Source organism: Theropithecus gelada, chromosome 8 (genome assembly GCF_003255815.1).
Source record: "Theropithecus gelada isolate Dixy chromosome 8, Tgel_1.0, whole genome shotgun sequence".
NCBI lineage: Eukaryota > Metazoa > Chordata > Mammalia > Primates > Cercopithecidae > Theropithecus > Theropithecus gelada.
Genome location: NC_037676.1, coordinates 21,620,558 through 21,635,881, shown reverse-complemented (window position 1 = coordinate 21,635,881; position 15,324 = coordinate 21,620,558). Strand labels below are relative to the sequence as shown.

The window sequence follows — 15,324 nt, the reverse complement described above, 5'->3', positions numbered from 1 at the left end:
GGATCTCTGGAGAGCAGCGCTGCAACACAAACTGCCTTCTCATCAGGCCCTCCAGGCTGTGCTGGGAACTGGCTAGAGCTTTAAAGCTGGCGTCTATAGTACCGAGAAGTGCCTGGGGCTGGCAGGCCCCTGGGGCCCGTGAGAGCTCCTAGTCTCACATTTTGTATATCCAAATCCTACTCCCACTTCAGAGACCAACTCCCAACGCTTCCACTTAGCCTTCCTTAAGTAATTCCTTCCCAGAAATCTTAGAAAATGCACATTCCACATCACAGGATGTGATGCAGCCTCGTGCTTGGTTCTGTTTTTCATTCAAGCATTTGGTGAGCACTTCCTAAGAGACTGGCGCTGACAGGGTTTTTGGCAGAAGGAAAAAGACCCAGTCCCTGCGCTCAGAAGCAGTTACAGAGCAGCAGGGAAAACTGTGTGGTTGTTCAGAACTCCACGCGCCTGCAAGAAGTAGAACCTCATTAAGTACAAGGTTCGACACTCAGTGATGGGCAACTGAGGTCCAGGAGTTCAGAGCACACCAAGGGCTACTGCCCAGGCTACTCTGCTTGGAATGGAAAAGAGACCAAACCTAAGAGAATATTTCTAAGGACACACTGATAGGCTTCTTCCAACCCTAAGTTTCCAGTCTAGGTGCATGAGAAAGTGGTGGCATTATGAGAGCTGGAGGGGCACTGATTAGAGGGGCAGGTGGTTCTATTAAGTATGCTTTTCCTTCCCTTCCTTCCTCCCTCCCTTCCTTCCTTCTTTTCTTTCTCTCTCTCTTTCTTCTTTTTTTTTTTTTGTGGAGATGGTATCTGTGTTTCCCAGGCAGGTCTCAAACTCCTGGGCTCAGGCAATCCTCCCACCTCAGCCCTTCAAAGTGCTGGGATTACAGGTGTGAGCCACCACCTAGGCCTATTTTCTGTATTTTGATGGTTTGACAACTAAAGCCTTGCTGGCCCTATAGGGACTGCCTTCCCCAGCGCTGGCTAGGTCCTAGAAATAGTGAAGGAGTTGCCTGCAAGCGTGCCTTTCATATGCAAACCAACCAATCCAGAGCCCACAGTCCACCACCTCCCCTATGGGCTCTCACACTCCAGGCCACTATTCCCCTGCCCGAATCCCCCTAGAGCCAGGTGACAGACAACTACAGACAGCCCCCAGGCCCCAGAGCCTGCTAACATTATTCAAACCAGCTAATCCTAAACCTGCTCAACCTGCCTCGCCCATTCCCTCCCATGGAAACTCTCTGCCTCCTGATTGACCCCAGAGCTTCCCCATGTGACCCCCAGCCATGGTGGTGTGGCATGCCCCGTCTTCTTGGGATCTGTAACAAGTTGTCTTATCAATGACAGCCATCTCGCAATCTGTGGGCCTCTCTACACCTCAATAATAATAAAACCTACCTTTTAAAACAGTGATGGATCCAGTTGTTTCAGGTGGGTCAGGGAGGCAGTAAGGTACAGCGTAAAGAGCCAAGGAATGGAAGTCCTGAGTTCAAGTCCTAACTCTACTTCCAACTTCATACAAGTCACTTAACTTCTCAGGGGCTCCCTTTCCTAAGTATACGGTAGGAGTGGCACATGTGTAAGTTGCGTGTGAATTCAATGAGATGATGAACCGAAAGTGCTTTCTAAACTCTCACATTGAGGTGTTAGTGTAATTCCCTCTCCTGGTGTATTGCATAATCCTTAGCTCCAGGAACCACCTCATCAACCTCTCTTGGGCCCATCACCCTGTGGTTAGCACAAAGTCAGCGATGAAGAAAGTACCCTGAATGGCAGTGCCTCAGATGTAAAGGGTGCCAATGTCTCACTCCCTCCTTCCCCGCTTTGTGTCCTCAGCCTTACCTCCCGGGTGGAGCTCTCCACAAATGGCCCCCCGAACATGGCAGCCATCCAGTCACAGCTGGAAATCAACAGGGGCTTGTGGGCGCTGATGGTGCCATCATCCAGGATGAAGGTCACATCTGTCCAGAAGAAGCATCACAGGAGGACCGATGAAAGAAGGTGGGAGAACGAGCCCCAAGGGGAGCCACGGAGCCTCCTCCTGAACCCAGAAGATTCGGGGCATGTAACAACCCCGCTCCCAGCTGGGAAAACCAGGCTTCAAGAGCATGGCAGCCGCAGCTCCAGGACACCAGGAGCTAAGACCGACAGGCAATGCTAATAGCACCAATGCAGAACCCCTCGCCTTCCAAGCATGTTTCATACCTGAGAAGGTGCCTTTTGCCAAACACTCCTTAACCCGGTTGGTCCGACGGACATGGAAGGCCTTGGTGATCTCCTGGTTCATGAAGGCCTCATTGTTGAGAATATTGGCCACCATCATGCGGAGATCAAAGACCTCGAGCAGCTCAGCAATGTGGGCAATGTGCATGAGGTCACGCTCGTTCTCGTCCAGCTCCCCCGTGTACAGGTACTTGAGGACCGCCCGGAAGGGCCCCGGCTGGATGGAGTTGTCCATCTTCACCACCACCATCAGCCGGGATTTGTAGGTGAGAGGATCTTCTGCCATCTCTTCCTGGATGCTCACAAAAGCTCGGCTCCAGGAAGAGAGCACACGACCCCTGCCCGGCAGGTACCCTGTTCCGTTGCCCCGTAAGATCCCGTCGCTGGTGGAAGCACGGAGGCCAGCAGGACCGGAGCCCCCAGCCTCATCCACACTCTCGCATACGTCAAAGCTGGCTGCTCGGAGCAGGAAGTCTCGCCCATGGTGGTGATGGTGATGATGGTGGTGTTGATCAGGGTGGCCCTGGTGGTCCTCTGGGCAGGCGCCCCCTGGCCCCGAGGGGCCCCCCAGCTCCCCCTCACTCAGGTCCATGAGGAACAGGTCATAGAACTTGGAGGAAGAGGTGGAGAGGTAGATCTTGTGGGCAAAGATGCGCACCCGCTCCTGCAGCACCAGGATGACGTCCGCGCAGAGCGGGTCCTCCAGGAGGTGGGCGGGGCACTCCTCGCTGCTGGAGGGGGGGTCGGGCACCACGATGATGGGGGGCGGTGGCTTGGGGGGTAGGAAGGGTGCCTGCAGCAGAGGCCGCTGCACGTTGCGGAGGTGGGACTTCCAGAACTGCAGGTGGCGGCGGGAGATGAGTGCAGCTCGGATGGCGTTGTCAAAGACGTCCTTGATGCCGAACTGGGCCACCACGCTGGTCTCATAGTAGGGGATGCCCAGCTCCTTGGCCACCTCCCGACCCTTCTCTGGGGGCAGGATTTCGTTAGGTTTGATGGGCCTGGTGGGTTCAAGAAGGAAACCAAGCTTGTGTTGGTGGTGGAGGGAGCTGCCTGTTCTTCCACAGGCTGGAGGGACTCTGCTCAGGGTCTGGGTGCCAGTCCCCACCCACTCCTGCCCTGCTCTGTCTAGCCAAATCCCATCAAGCTCCTTCAAGGTCCACCCCAAGCCCTCCTTCTTCCAGAAAGCTTTCCCTACTATGCCAGGCCCCAGTGACCGCTCCAGTGCAAAGCCGTGACAGCACTGCCTCTCTGGCAACTAGCAGGCAATGCTTCACAGGGATATTTAACATGCTCACATATTTAGTGTATCCCTCAGCAAAATTATAGGACTTTTTCATGCAAATATCACCTCTTCCTCTTTGTCTTTCTTCATGGTGTTTTACACAGCACTGCCCACACCAGAGGTGTGCAACAGGTATATGAATGAATGAATGAATGAGCATGCTTGTTGACTCCCGATGCAAGCTTGCTCCAAATGGAGGGAGAGACATGAGGCTCAGTGGAATTCCCCCAGGGCTGAGCAGGGAGCCATGGTGAGGTATCCATCCCTGTTTGTCTCGTTGGTACCAGCACCTCCTACCTAGCCAAGGGTCGCCTAGCCCTGTTGACAGCCTCCAGGTCAGCGTAGCGCAGGTCCAACTGGCAGCCCACCAAGATGACAGGTGCTCGGGGGCAGAAGTGCTTGATTTCTGGGTACCACATGGTCTTGACATGGTGGAGGGAATTGGGGTTGGCAATGGAGAAGCACAGAACCACCACGTCCGATCTGCGGGTGGGAGAGTAAGGTTACGAGCAGAGAAGCAAGCAGTAGCTGACCTGGTCCTGGAACATCTGCCCCACCCCAGCCCCATACACTGCCACACCTGGTTTAGGTATCTGCTCACGTGTTCTTACACAAAACATAGAATAACAATACCTCCAATTTATGTGGCATTTTAGAGCTCAAGACTTGTTTTGGCCTCACAGCTATCTTGTGAGTTAGAAATGGCCATTTTTACCACTTCACAACTGAGAAACATCATCTCAGAGCCACTAGGCACAGAGCTGGAACTCAATCCAGGCTTCCTGATCCCGGGCCCAGGCTCTCTTCCCCGCCCCAGGCTGCCCCAGCCCCCACGAGGCTCTGCCAGAGCTGTTTTCTCCACTCCTTCTTGCCAGCTGAAATTTCACAGAGGTGCTGGGTTCCTGGGAAAAGCAGGAAAAAACCCACCCCGTTGGTTCTCTGCAGGCGGCCAGAGGCCTTCCCTACCTCCCATAAGCAAAGCGACGGTCTTTGTGGTGGTCTCCAAAGGTGTCCCAGAGGCGCAGAGAGACGCTGACGTCATCTACCACATCTCGGGAGCGTTCCAGCACCTGGGACAGGGGAGGAAGAGTGGGACTCGAAGACAGCAGTTTTGGGGCCCTCTGTGTGCCAGCTCAGCATAGGTGCCGGCTGACACCTGGAGGCTCCAGACAGCACCGGGGATGGAGGGACAGGGCTGGCATCACCCACTGTGCATCCTGCACAACTTTCATCCACATGAAATCTATATAGAATCAATAACAAGGGTGGCCTCCAAGCCGACCAGGAGTGGAAGAGACCCTAAGCAGGCAGAAGAGACACTAAGAGGGTAGAAGAGACCCTAAGGGGGTGGAAGAGACCCTAAGCAGGTGGAAGAGACCCTAAGGGATGGCTATGGGTGTGGAAGAGGCCTCTTCAGGAGCTGACCCTTGTTCCTCATTTTCCCTGCAAACGGCATGTTTGTGAGTCTCTGGTCTTTCGCTATCAGCTGCCAGCTTCTTTGCTCCTCTCAGCTTGTATCTCTTCCAAGCCCCAGTCCCCCAGTGCTCCCCATTACTTAGGGCTGTGACTACATACAATGCAGTACCCCACACAAAGCTGGAGTCCCAGGCACCAGTTCAGTCCCTGAAAACACAACCAGCCAGAGATGCTCCCCTGGGGCAGGCTTGGCTCAAATCTCTCTCCAGGGGCTCCTTCCTCTTCAGCTGCCCCTACCCCACCCTGTCCCACCCCTGCAGGGCTCCTGTGAGCTCTGGAGACACCAAGCTGTACCTCAGGAAGCCCCCAAGCCCAGACTCATGGCTTGGACCCCCAGCCAGGTAGCCCTGCAGCCTTACCTCCTGGCACACACGATATTGGTCGATGGCCCACACTGTGGGCACATGCGTGGCCAGCAGCTGGTACTGGGTGAGGGTGGCATTGCAAGCACGGGCACAGATGAGCCTAGTCTTGCCCACGGCGTTGTCCCCCACCACAACGCACTTGATGGTCTCTACGTTTGGCCTTTCATAATCCATGTCAGAATCCATTAAACGGGACCTGAGGGAGAGGAGGGAGGCGGTCAGGACGGCATGGCATGCCAGCTCGCCATGGGCCAGGGCCAGCACCCGCAGCTCTCCTCAGTCAGGCTGCCCCTCTGCAAGCCCCGGAGCTGACAGGAGGAAGGAGGAGCAGGCAATGTTCTGAGCAAGAGCTCTGCGAGGGTCCAAGAGGCCAGAAGCCCATTCAGGCTGAGAGGAGCAGTGCCACCAGATGGGCCATCCTCCAGCTGTGCGTCTGGATGGAGGAGACCTGCACGAGATCACCAGTGGGGCCTGCCGAGGCCCTGCCCTGTCCCCTCTCCAGAGAGGGCAGCTCACTCCTCATCTGCTCTCCTCTTCCTTCCCCAGCAGGGCAGTGGCAGCAGAACAACAAACAGCTGAGAGAAGCAGAGTTGGCCAGGTCCCCACCCCTTCCCAGCATGCCTGGGGGCAGAGCACTTTAAAATTTAATGGACTTGTCAGAACTGGGCAGCGGCTCTCCGGCCCTCCACTCTTTGCCTCGCCCTCTCTGGTGGTGGTGGATTTCTAAGTCCTAGCCTGCCTAAGTGCATCCTTCAACCCCAGACCCCAGCCCCCTTTATGAAGATGCAATTCCTCCCAGCCTCTCTGGGATGGGGAGGTTCCTGGATGCGCCTGACCAGCCCAGGGGCCTCCCTTTCTCTACTACGGGTCTGTCGTGTTGCCCATGTGTCATGCTCAGCTACAGGTCCAGCTTTGAGATGGGGGTGAGGGGAACCACAGGCCTGTGATGGTACTGTCAGTGGCCAATGGGCCTCTACTTCCCCGATGTGGGGCTGTCCTCCCGGCACCCTGCCCCCAGCCTCAGAGAGAGTGAGATCCACCTCCACCCTCTTCTACCCTTCCCATTCCTAGGGAGGACGATTCTCAGGCTGACGATCCCAGGCAGCTGGCACTCCTGGGTGATATTCACTAAACTGGCTCCATGGGTGATGGGGTTGCCAGGAAGCAAAGGATCAGAAACTTGAGCCTACATTTCTGGGCAAATTCTTGCTTCAGTTGCCTTCGATGTTGAGCAGAGAGGAAGTGGCTTCTCCACCCCCAGAGAGGGATGGCTTGAATGAACAAACAGAAAGCACTTCTGTAGTCAAATGGTCATGTTCGTGTTTAAAAATCTGTCGCCAGGAGGCCCTGGCCTCGGCATCCACCCTCCTGGGATTAGGGAGCAGGGGCAGGGCCGGCGTTACTAGGAAGCTTGGTTTCGCCAGCATCATCTGCCCGCCCCACTCACATTCCCTGTGTGTATGAAAGTTGTCTGGGGGGGGCTTTAGCGCCCGGAGTCATCCCTCCTAGGCCAAGGAAGGCTGAGCTGAGTCCTGGAGGCTGCCCAGGCACCCTGGCTGCTGAGCCATCCATCCCAGAGCCAGGCCACCAGCAGCAACAGGGAGGCTCCATTCCTGCCGGGCTGTAACTGGATGCCAGCATGCAGGGATGCAGACCGAAATATCCAAGTAACGATAGCAACTGGGATTCGCGCGACTGGATGCATCTCAGCAACCTAAGCAAAAAGTGCAGCAAGGACTTCTCAATGAGACAACCTCCTCCTCCTTTTTGGAATGTTACAGGATCTGGACCCTTCAATGAGGTCTCCATGCAGTGCCCTCGCGGTCTCCAGGGAAACTGTATCATCCCCTCTCTCTCCTCACCCTCCCTCAGCAGAGAACTGTTTTTTGTTTTTGCTTTTGTTTTGAGACTGAGTTTTGCTCTTGACACCCAGGCTGGAGTGCAATGGCACGATCTCGGCTCACTGCAGCCTCCGCCTCCTGGGTTCAAGTGATTCTCCTGCCTCAGCTTCCCAAGCAGCTGGGATTACAGGTGTGTGCCACTATGCTGGCTAATTCTGTATTTTCAGTAGATATGGGGTTTCACTATGTTGGCCAGGCTGGTCTCGAACTCCTGACCATAAGTGATCTGCCCGCCTTGACCTCCCAAAGTGCTGGGATTACAGGTGTGAGCCACCACACCTGGCCCAGAGAACTGTTATTCTAAACACAGGCTTCCTCCTCCCAATTCTCTCTCCTGAGCTGAGGACCGGGAACCCCACTTTCACAGTTCCTGGTCTCAAGTTGAGGGATGTGCTGGCACCAGGAGGTGGCACCTGGGCTGTGGTTTCTGTTTTGTCAAGCGAATACCAAAACAGATACAATCCCAAATATAAAATATGTGCAGCTGGAGGATAAAGATTAAAACCCAAGGGCCAAAAAAACTTCTTTCTCAAGTTTTGATTCTCGCAGCATATAGGTCTGTAGACCAAAGCGGGAGAATGAGGAGGCATAATGGAGGGGTGTCAGTTCTCAAATCCAGGAGCACTTTGATAATGAGAATAATGCCAAGACACCAGCAGAGCAGTGCTGGGCCAAGTTCAGCTACTTTGTGATGAAAACACTGGTGCCCCCTTTGTGCTATGTCACCTCTAGGGTTAAGCAGGGGTCAGCCAATCAACAAGTGGAAATTGACAAATACTGTGCCATGAGTTTAGACACCAGGCCTGCTGAGTTCCTTCCCAAGCTGCATGACCCCTTCCCTCCATTCCCCAGCCCCTTCAGCCATCCCCAGCTTGTCCTTCAGCTGCCTCTCCATTTGTATCATCTCACCCTTTCTACCCTGTCCCAACTGCCTGACTGGCAAAGTTCACCGTCCTATCTAGGAAGGGGCAAGTCACTTCACTTTTCTGGATATCAGTCTCCCACTCTGGGAAATGGGTATGAAGGTACTGGAAGAGTCTCCTGAACCGTGGTTAATTTGTGCCAAGAGAGGCTGGGCTGAAAGGAGGTGTTTGTCTTCTTATGTAATGTGGTATTATATAATGCTAGATTGCATATCTATATGTGTAATTATATCTCTCTTTAAGATACAGACCGGCCCAATTCAGCTGGGAAAACTCTTAGTCTAATCAGGCCTGTCTTAAATGAGGATCCTATCCTGGAGAGAGCGTGCCAAGAGGAATACAATTTTTGCCCTAGGATGTTGCTGATGTTGTATCATGGCTGATGTATGGTGATACAGCCCACTCAGTGAGCTTCTCAACTTCCCCTCTCCCTCCGGCTCTCTCTTCTTCCATGACTCCAGACTCTCCCTCAATTGTCTCATCCCCACTCAATCAACCTCCATAAACTATGACCTCCTCACCACCCGGCCCTGGGCATCACAACCCCCAACTCACTCCTCTTCCATGACAATCGCAAAGTCACTGGTATGTGTTCCTTCCATCCCTGTTCCATGATCCCTGTGCCCCTCTCCAAAAACAGCCTCCTGCCCACCGCTCTCCCAGCTCTTTGTACTTGGTGCAAGCCAAAACCCAAGGTGTGCTGAAATTAGCTACAAACCTCGTGCACTCCCAGTCCCACCCCCACACCCCTACACACACTCTTTGCAGAGCTCAGAAAGGGCCCCTTTCCCTCCCACAGCTGATAGGAGGCTTGTTCATCTGTGGCTGCCCTAGTCTGGTTGTCAAGGAAACAACAGAATCTCCCTGGGAGCCTGGCTTGTCTCCTAGCAACCAATATCCCACATCATCTTACAAAATGGGAAAGCGAGGAAAATCCTGAAAATGAAGGTAAAAATCAAGGGAGATGGATTGGAAGGGAAAATTGGAAGGAGAAGAACAAAGAGAGAGTGGACTCCGAATTCGGGGAGGCTCCCACGGGGGTCGCTGGCATTGCAAGGAGCCCCGTGCAGATCCAACAGAAAGCAAGGCCCAAAGGGACCCTGAATGATCATATTAAAGAAATACAAGCCTAAACACAGGATAAGCCCCCTCAAACCTGAAATGTGGACACATCACCAAACACCGCCAAGGATCTCCCCAGTAGTTTCACAGAACTCAGTTACATAGACTGCAATGGAGTTGAGTTCAAAGAACCAGCTCCAGAACCGCCAGCAAAACACCCCAATTCCACTGTTGTTTTGTTTTTGTTTTCTTAACAGAATCACTTCCACCACTCTGGACCGTGTTTCTTTTTTTCTGACACGCTACTCTGCACACACACAAAATAGAAATTTAAAATTTGTTAAACATCGAGAAGGGGGAGGGGCACGACACGCCGAGGCAATCGAGTCATCTTCCTTTCCCTAGAAACACCGGAAAGGATTAGTCTCCAGCCTCTCTGAACCCAGTTGCCAGAGCCAGAGCCCAGGGAAGAGCGGGGCCCAGGAAACATAGCGAGGGGCGCAGCAGGGCCGGGAGGGCGACGCGGCGCGTCTGCAAGGGCCGCTGGCCACCCCGCCATAACCGCGAGCAGCCATCTACTTACACCACTACATGTGACGGGGTGGCTTCTAGCGTGAGGAACACATCTTTTCCTGCTGAGCACGCTCATTTTAGTGAAATGTCGAGGGTCCCTCCGCGCCTGCAAGTTGGGACGACGCCGGCGCCGCCGCGGGGCTGCTGGGCTCCAGCCTCCCGGCCGGCTCGCTGCCGCTCAGAAACTCCGGCAGGGCAGCCCAGGCCGGACGTGGGCCCAGGAGCGGACGCGCGCGCTGCACTGCAGCCGCTGCCCCTTCCGGATCAGCATCGCCCCGCGCCCCGGGCGCCCAATGTCACGGCGGCGCGCGGAGCCGGGCTGCGGAGGCTGCGGGCGGCGCGCAGGGGCGCCGGGAGAGGGGCGAGGCCGCCGCCGCTACGCGCCCAGGCCCGCGGCGAAGGCGCTGCCGCGAAGACGCCTGGCGCTGCAGTCCCGGGGACCGTTCGCGACCTCCTTTTTTCATTCACAAAAAAAGGATAGGCGAAAAAAAAAAGAAAAAAAAGGGAGGGTAAAAAAGGGGGGAGAAAAAATCGTACCCAAGACGACGGCCGTGACGGGCCCCGCCCACTGCTGCGCGCGGTTGGTGGAAAGCGTTCGGGGGGCGGGGAGGGGGCGGGCTGGAGAAGAAGGGGATTGGACGCTCCGCAGACCCCGCCGCTCCGCAGACCCCGCCCCTCCGCTCCGCTCCCGCCCGCCGCCCGCGCTCCTCCGCCCCTCCTGCAGGGACGCCGCGAGGAGGGTCTCGGCTCGCTGGTCTGGGTGGTGCAGGTCCCACCTGGCTAGGCGCAAAATCTCCCCGGACGCCCACGGGGTTTTCCCCTTTCCTTCGGGAGGCAGGGAAGAACCTCTGAGAGGCATCCTAGTGCGCCCTGGAAGGGATGCTAGTTGGAAGAGAAAGCGTGGTTGTAAACCCAGGTCCTCACCACTTGCCCGTGGGGAGGCGACGGTAGGGGCAGTCAGGGGGTGGGTAGGAACGAAGAACCGGCGTTTCCATACGAGCCCTCTGCTGCCTTGGGAATTTTCGTGGCATTTGAGAGCCTTCCTCCCTCCATGGCCCTTAATGAGTTGTGGGGTGGGTACCTGTACCACCTTACCTGTCTCCCAACTAGGCCTTCTTCAGCGGGTCCCCACCTCCATCCCACCTCCCTCCTGTTGCCTCCTGGAGTTCAGTAATAGCTGCTGATCTCTGAAAGAAACACCATGAAGACAGTAGCCTAGAAAATCGTCCCTAAGCCTTCTTTGGGTTCTCTGCCTCAATTTACCCCTCTGTAAAATAGAGAGATTCTAAGGTATAACATCTATAACCTGAGTGGTCCTTAGAAGACAGTTTCCATATTCAAGGCTGGTTTCATCAGGATAATTTTTTTTTTTTTTTTTTTTTTTTTTGAGTCTCCCCCTGTTGCCCAGGCTGGAGTGCAGTGATGCAATCTCAGCTCACTGCAGCCTCCACCTCCTGGGTTCAAGCAATTCTGCCTCAGCCTCCCAAGTAGCTGGGACTACAGGTGCACGCCACCATGCCCGGCTAATTTTTGTATTTTTAGTAGAGAAGGGGTTTCACCACCTTGGCCAGGCTGGTCTCGAACTTCTGACCTCGGGTGATCTGCCTGCCTTGACCTCCCAAAGTACTGGGATTACAGGTGAGAGCCACCGCACCCAGCCAGGATGATCATGACTGCTAGTGTTACAGTAGTCAGCTCAGTCTGGTTTGATTCAACTCCTCAGTTACCTCTGGACAATTTTTGAAGCCCAGACTGGCATGCCGCCTACCTGAACCGCCTCCACCACTCCTCCATCTTGTGCTCTGAAAATGCAAATCCACTCTAATATTAGTTTATGCAAAATATGATTAGGAAGAGAAATTGACTGCCAAAAGAAAGCCGGGTTAAAAATGAATTTTGTATTGTCTGAAGCATGCTTCTCATCTATGAATACATATACTTGGAAGCTGTCCATCAAGGTGCTTGTGATCAATGTGCCTACCTACCTGGTCAATGTACAGGAAGTGCTCGATCGTTGGAGGATGCTTCTTCCACCCCTTTCTACATCTACCCAGAGCTAGCCAAGAGGTTCACAACGACTGACAGGGCTACTTGCTTCTCATTTCTGGTTAGAAATCACCCTCCATAAACCAGAAAGGACTTATTTGAATACATATTTAGGAGAGAAACTAAACCGTGCTCACATATGTTCTTCCTCCACATGTTTGGCATTAAAGAGCCTTACCGCATCTTCTGTGTGCCAAAGAGAGCCCCTGCGCCAGAGAAAATCGTAACATGAGCTCTCTGCATGGTTCCCACGGCAGGCCAGGGTCTCTCTCACAGACACCCTTTTCCCTCCACCTACCTCCAGAGACCAGCTGAGTGCCAGATGCCAGTTGACATCACCTTTCACCTGTCCTGGCAGGAGGCATAGCCCCGGTGGAGCAAGGAGTAGGAAGACAGAACTCCCTCCCACCCAAAGTCATGAAGCAGGAGAGGGTGGCTGCTCAGCCTGTAAGCTGGAGCCAATGCCCTTTCTGCCTTGGGAGAAAAAGCCAGCTCAGCCTGGAAGCCTCAACCAGGCTGGACTGTGCGAATTCCAAGGTGTAGTGTTGATTGCAGGGGAAGGGTCTTAGACAAAAATGTGGGTGTCAAATGAAATTGGACCCCCACAGCTCCTGCCCTGCTCACACTCAGTGAACTGTTTCAGGCAGAGGCAGGAGCTTTGCTGGGGAGGTTTCCTCAATTCCCAGCCCTGCTTTTTGCACGCAGTTCCCTCTTTCAGCCTTTCTTCAAACCAAAGTCCTTCCCCATCATTTCATCTCTCCGCTGTCATGGTTGGCGGCCCACTCAGTCCCCTCTTATCATCAGAGTTCCTCCAAGTCCCCACCTCCTCCAACCAGTGCCCCCCAGCCCGTCCTCTGCAGCCCCTTGTCACTGTCAAGCCGCCCCATCCATGTCCCACCCTAGGCTGTCTGGCGACCTCCGCAGACCTCTTCCATAGGCCAGCAGCCTGAGAGGAGCTCCCGCGGTTCACTACTCACAGACGGCAGCGTTTTCCCCGCTGTGCAAGGGGCAGACCACCAGCAAGCTCCAGCCGTCGGCCTGTGCCCCAGTTGTGGCTAAAACCAGGCCTTCTTCCCAGCCAGCCCTGGCCAGGACTGCCCTGGGCCCTCCACTCCTGCTACTCAATACAGCCTCCAGCCCCTGGCACCCCAGCCAAGGATTTGCCATGTCCCTTCATCTTTGTCCAGCTCTCCAATGCCAAATCCTGGAAAACAGGACCATTCCCAGAGGCCAGGCTTCCCCACCAGTAAGCAAGGAGCTGTTGGGCCCTCTCATGCCCATCCCTGTCCCCAGCTGTTAGCACCCAGCAGGCAGCAGCGTCTCACAGCACAGGAAGCCTCCCACTCTCCTCACTGCGCCCTCCCACCCCAGGCCCTGAGGAATCCATTTTCCTCGATACAGGTGACTTCTCAAGGCAGGCCTGGGTGGGAGACAAAAGCTTCTGGCCTTTCTTTCTCTGCCTCCTCCATTCTGTTACATACACAGACACACACAGACACACACACACACACACACACACCCCCACACCAGCCCTCTCTGCCCATTTGCTGCAGCTTGGAAACACTGGTGTAATTCCGAGGAGCAGTTGAGCCTGAGCACTGATTCCCACCATCCCTGGCTTCCCAAACCTGCTTCTGCTGGTGGGTCTGGCAATGTCCTGCCACGTGCCCAGCCACGTGGCTGTAGCCCGAGGGCTTCCTGGCAGCATGGAGTCAAGTTCCATTCTACAATCTCCTGCCCCTGCCCAACCCCAGCATCTTTTCCCTCACCAAATCCCTCTGTGACCCACCTCCCCAGTGACATAAACCCCTGGAACCTGTCCCCAGAAGGCACCCCCTTCATGCCTCCCCACACCACCCTCCTCCAGGCCGTCACGCGGCTGCTGTTTTCCTGAAGCTGGGCAGATGCCTGCCTGTGAACAGGAGGCTTATTTGGGGAAAGAGAAAGCTCCATTCTGGCTCTTAGGAAAGCGCACACGCAGCAGGCTCCCCAGCCAGTCCCACCAGCGTTGCTCTCCCTGTGGCTCTGAAGGCCCCTCCCCAGTGCCAGCCCAATGCAGACCCCCTGGCTCCGCCCCTCCTCCAACCTGCACCTTCCCTTTGCTTCACAGGCAGCTTTACCCTTCAACATTTTGCAGGGTACTAACCACGCTTTCATGGCACCCCTGTCTTGGAACACTAGAGCCTCTGCGGAGCCCAGCCCATGGGCCTTGTGACTTGAGCTCCGCCCCCCACCCCCTGCCATGTGCAGGCTGGGGCACGTGTTGTCTCTACCCTGCAGCTGGGACAAAGTTCAGAACCAGCCATGAGCAAAAGTAGAGGCATTTCAAGATGCAGAGCCCTAGCAGGGTGAAGGAACTGAATCTGGAAAGCCTAGAGTCTCTCGGCTTCCCTGTCCGGGGCTTAACGGACACCATCGGGTCCCCACAAGGATACAGGAAGCTTCTGGGACTTTGCACAAGCAGTTTCCTCAGCCTGAACACTCTTTCTGTTTCTACTCCTTTCGCCAGATAAATGTGTACTCATCTTTCAAGTCTCAGCCTAGGTATCACTTCCTCCAGGAAGCCTTCCATGAATACTTTCTTACACTTGACAAAGTGTAAGTTTCCTGTTCTTCCCCTGTGCTCCCCTAATAATATCAATCACACCAATCTATCATTGGGTTTTTCTGTCTCCTAGATTGTACTGAGAACTCCCTGGGACTGGCAGGGGAGCTTTCCTAAGAGCCAGGATGGAGGTTTCTCTTTCCTCAGATAAGGTTCCTGCTCACAGGCCAGGAAGCAACACTATAATGCTTGTTCAGGCCGAGTGCGGTGGCCCATGCCTGTAATCTCAGCACTTTGGGAGGCTGAGGTGGGAGAACAGCTTGAGCCCAGGAGTTGGAGACCAGCAGGGCAATATAATAAGATCCTGTCTCTATTAAATTTTTTTTCAATTTTTTGAAAAGGATAATGCTTATTCAAAAAGGTATTTTGAACCTGGCCTGGTGGCTCACGCCTGTAATTCCAGCACTTTGGGAGGCCAAGGCAGGTGGATCACCTGAGGTCAGGAGTTTGAGACCAGCCTGGCCAACAAGGTGAAACCCTCTTTCTACTAAAAATACAAAAATTAGCTGGGCATGGTGGCGTGTGCCTGTAATCCCAGCTACTCAGGAGGCTGAGGCAGGAGACTCGCTTGAACCTGGGAGGCAGAGGTTGTAGTGAGCCGAGATCGTGCCACTGCACTCCAGCACTCCGGTGCAGTGGGTGAAGAGTAAGACTCTGTCTCCAAAAAAAAAAAAAAAAGGTATTTTTTTAATGCTAGTCTAGTGCCTGCAGTCTAGTGCTTCAATAAACAATTTGGGAGATGTTTAATAAATGCTCGATGGATGAATCAATGTTTGGGAAGGGAGAGCACAGTACACAGTATCTACTCACATGCTGTCCGAAGGGGTCTTCCGGGGGCCATCCGGGCCTTTTCTCCAGGCTTGCAT

General features: G+C 54.5%; 1 protein-coding gene across 3 annotated transcripts in view; it reads right to left on the bottom strand.

Moving 5' to 3' along the window:
* Positions 1-15,324, bottom strand: part of RHOBTB2 (Rho related BTB domain containing 2) — a 25,586-nt gene extending 10,262 nt beyond the window's left edge. The window contains exons 1-6 of one of the 3 annotated variants that reach the window (XM_025395269.1): positions 15,269-15,324; positions 5,343-5,544; positions 4,474-4,577; positions 3,805-3,990; positions 2,205-3,223; positions 1,842-1,960 (exon numbers count right to left, since the gene is read on the bottom strand). In XM_025395269.1, coding sequence (XP_025251054.1) covers positions 1,842-1,960; positions 2,205-3,223; positions 3,805-3,990; positions 4,474-4,577; positions 5,343-5,544; positions 15,269-15,324 — 1,686 coding nt within the window. Of the gene's footprint in view, positions 1-1,841; positions 1,961-2,204; positions 3,224-3,804; positions 3,991-4,473; positions 4,578-5,342; positions 5,545-9,817; positions 10,339-13,999; positions 14,028-15,268 lie in introns of those variants that run through there. The other 2 variants (XM_025395270.1, XM_025395271.1) reach the window with 2 other exon arrangements.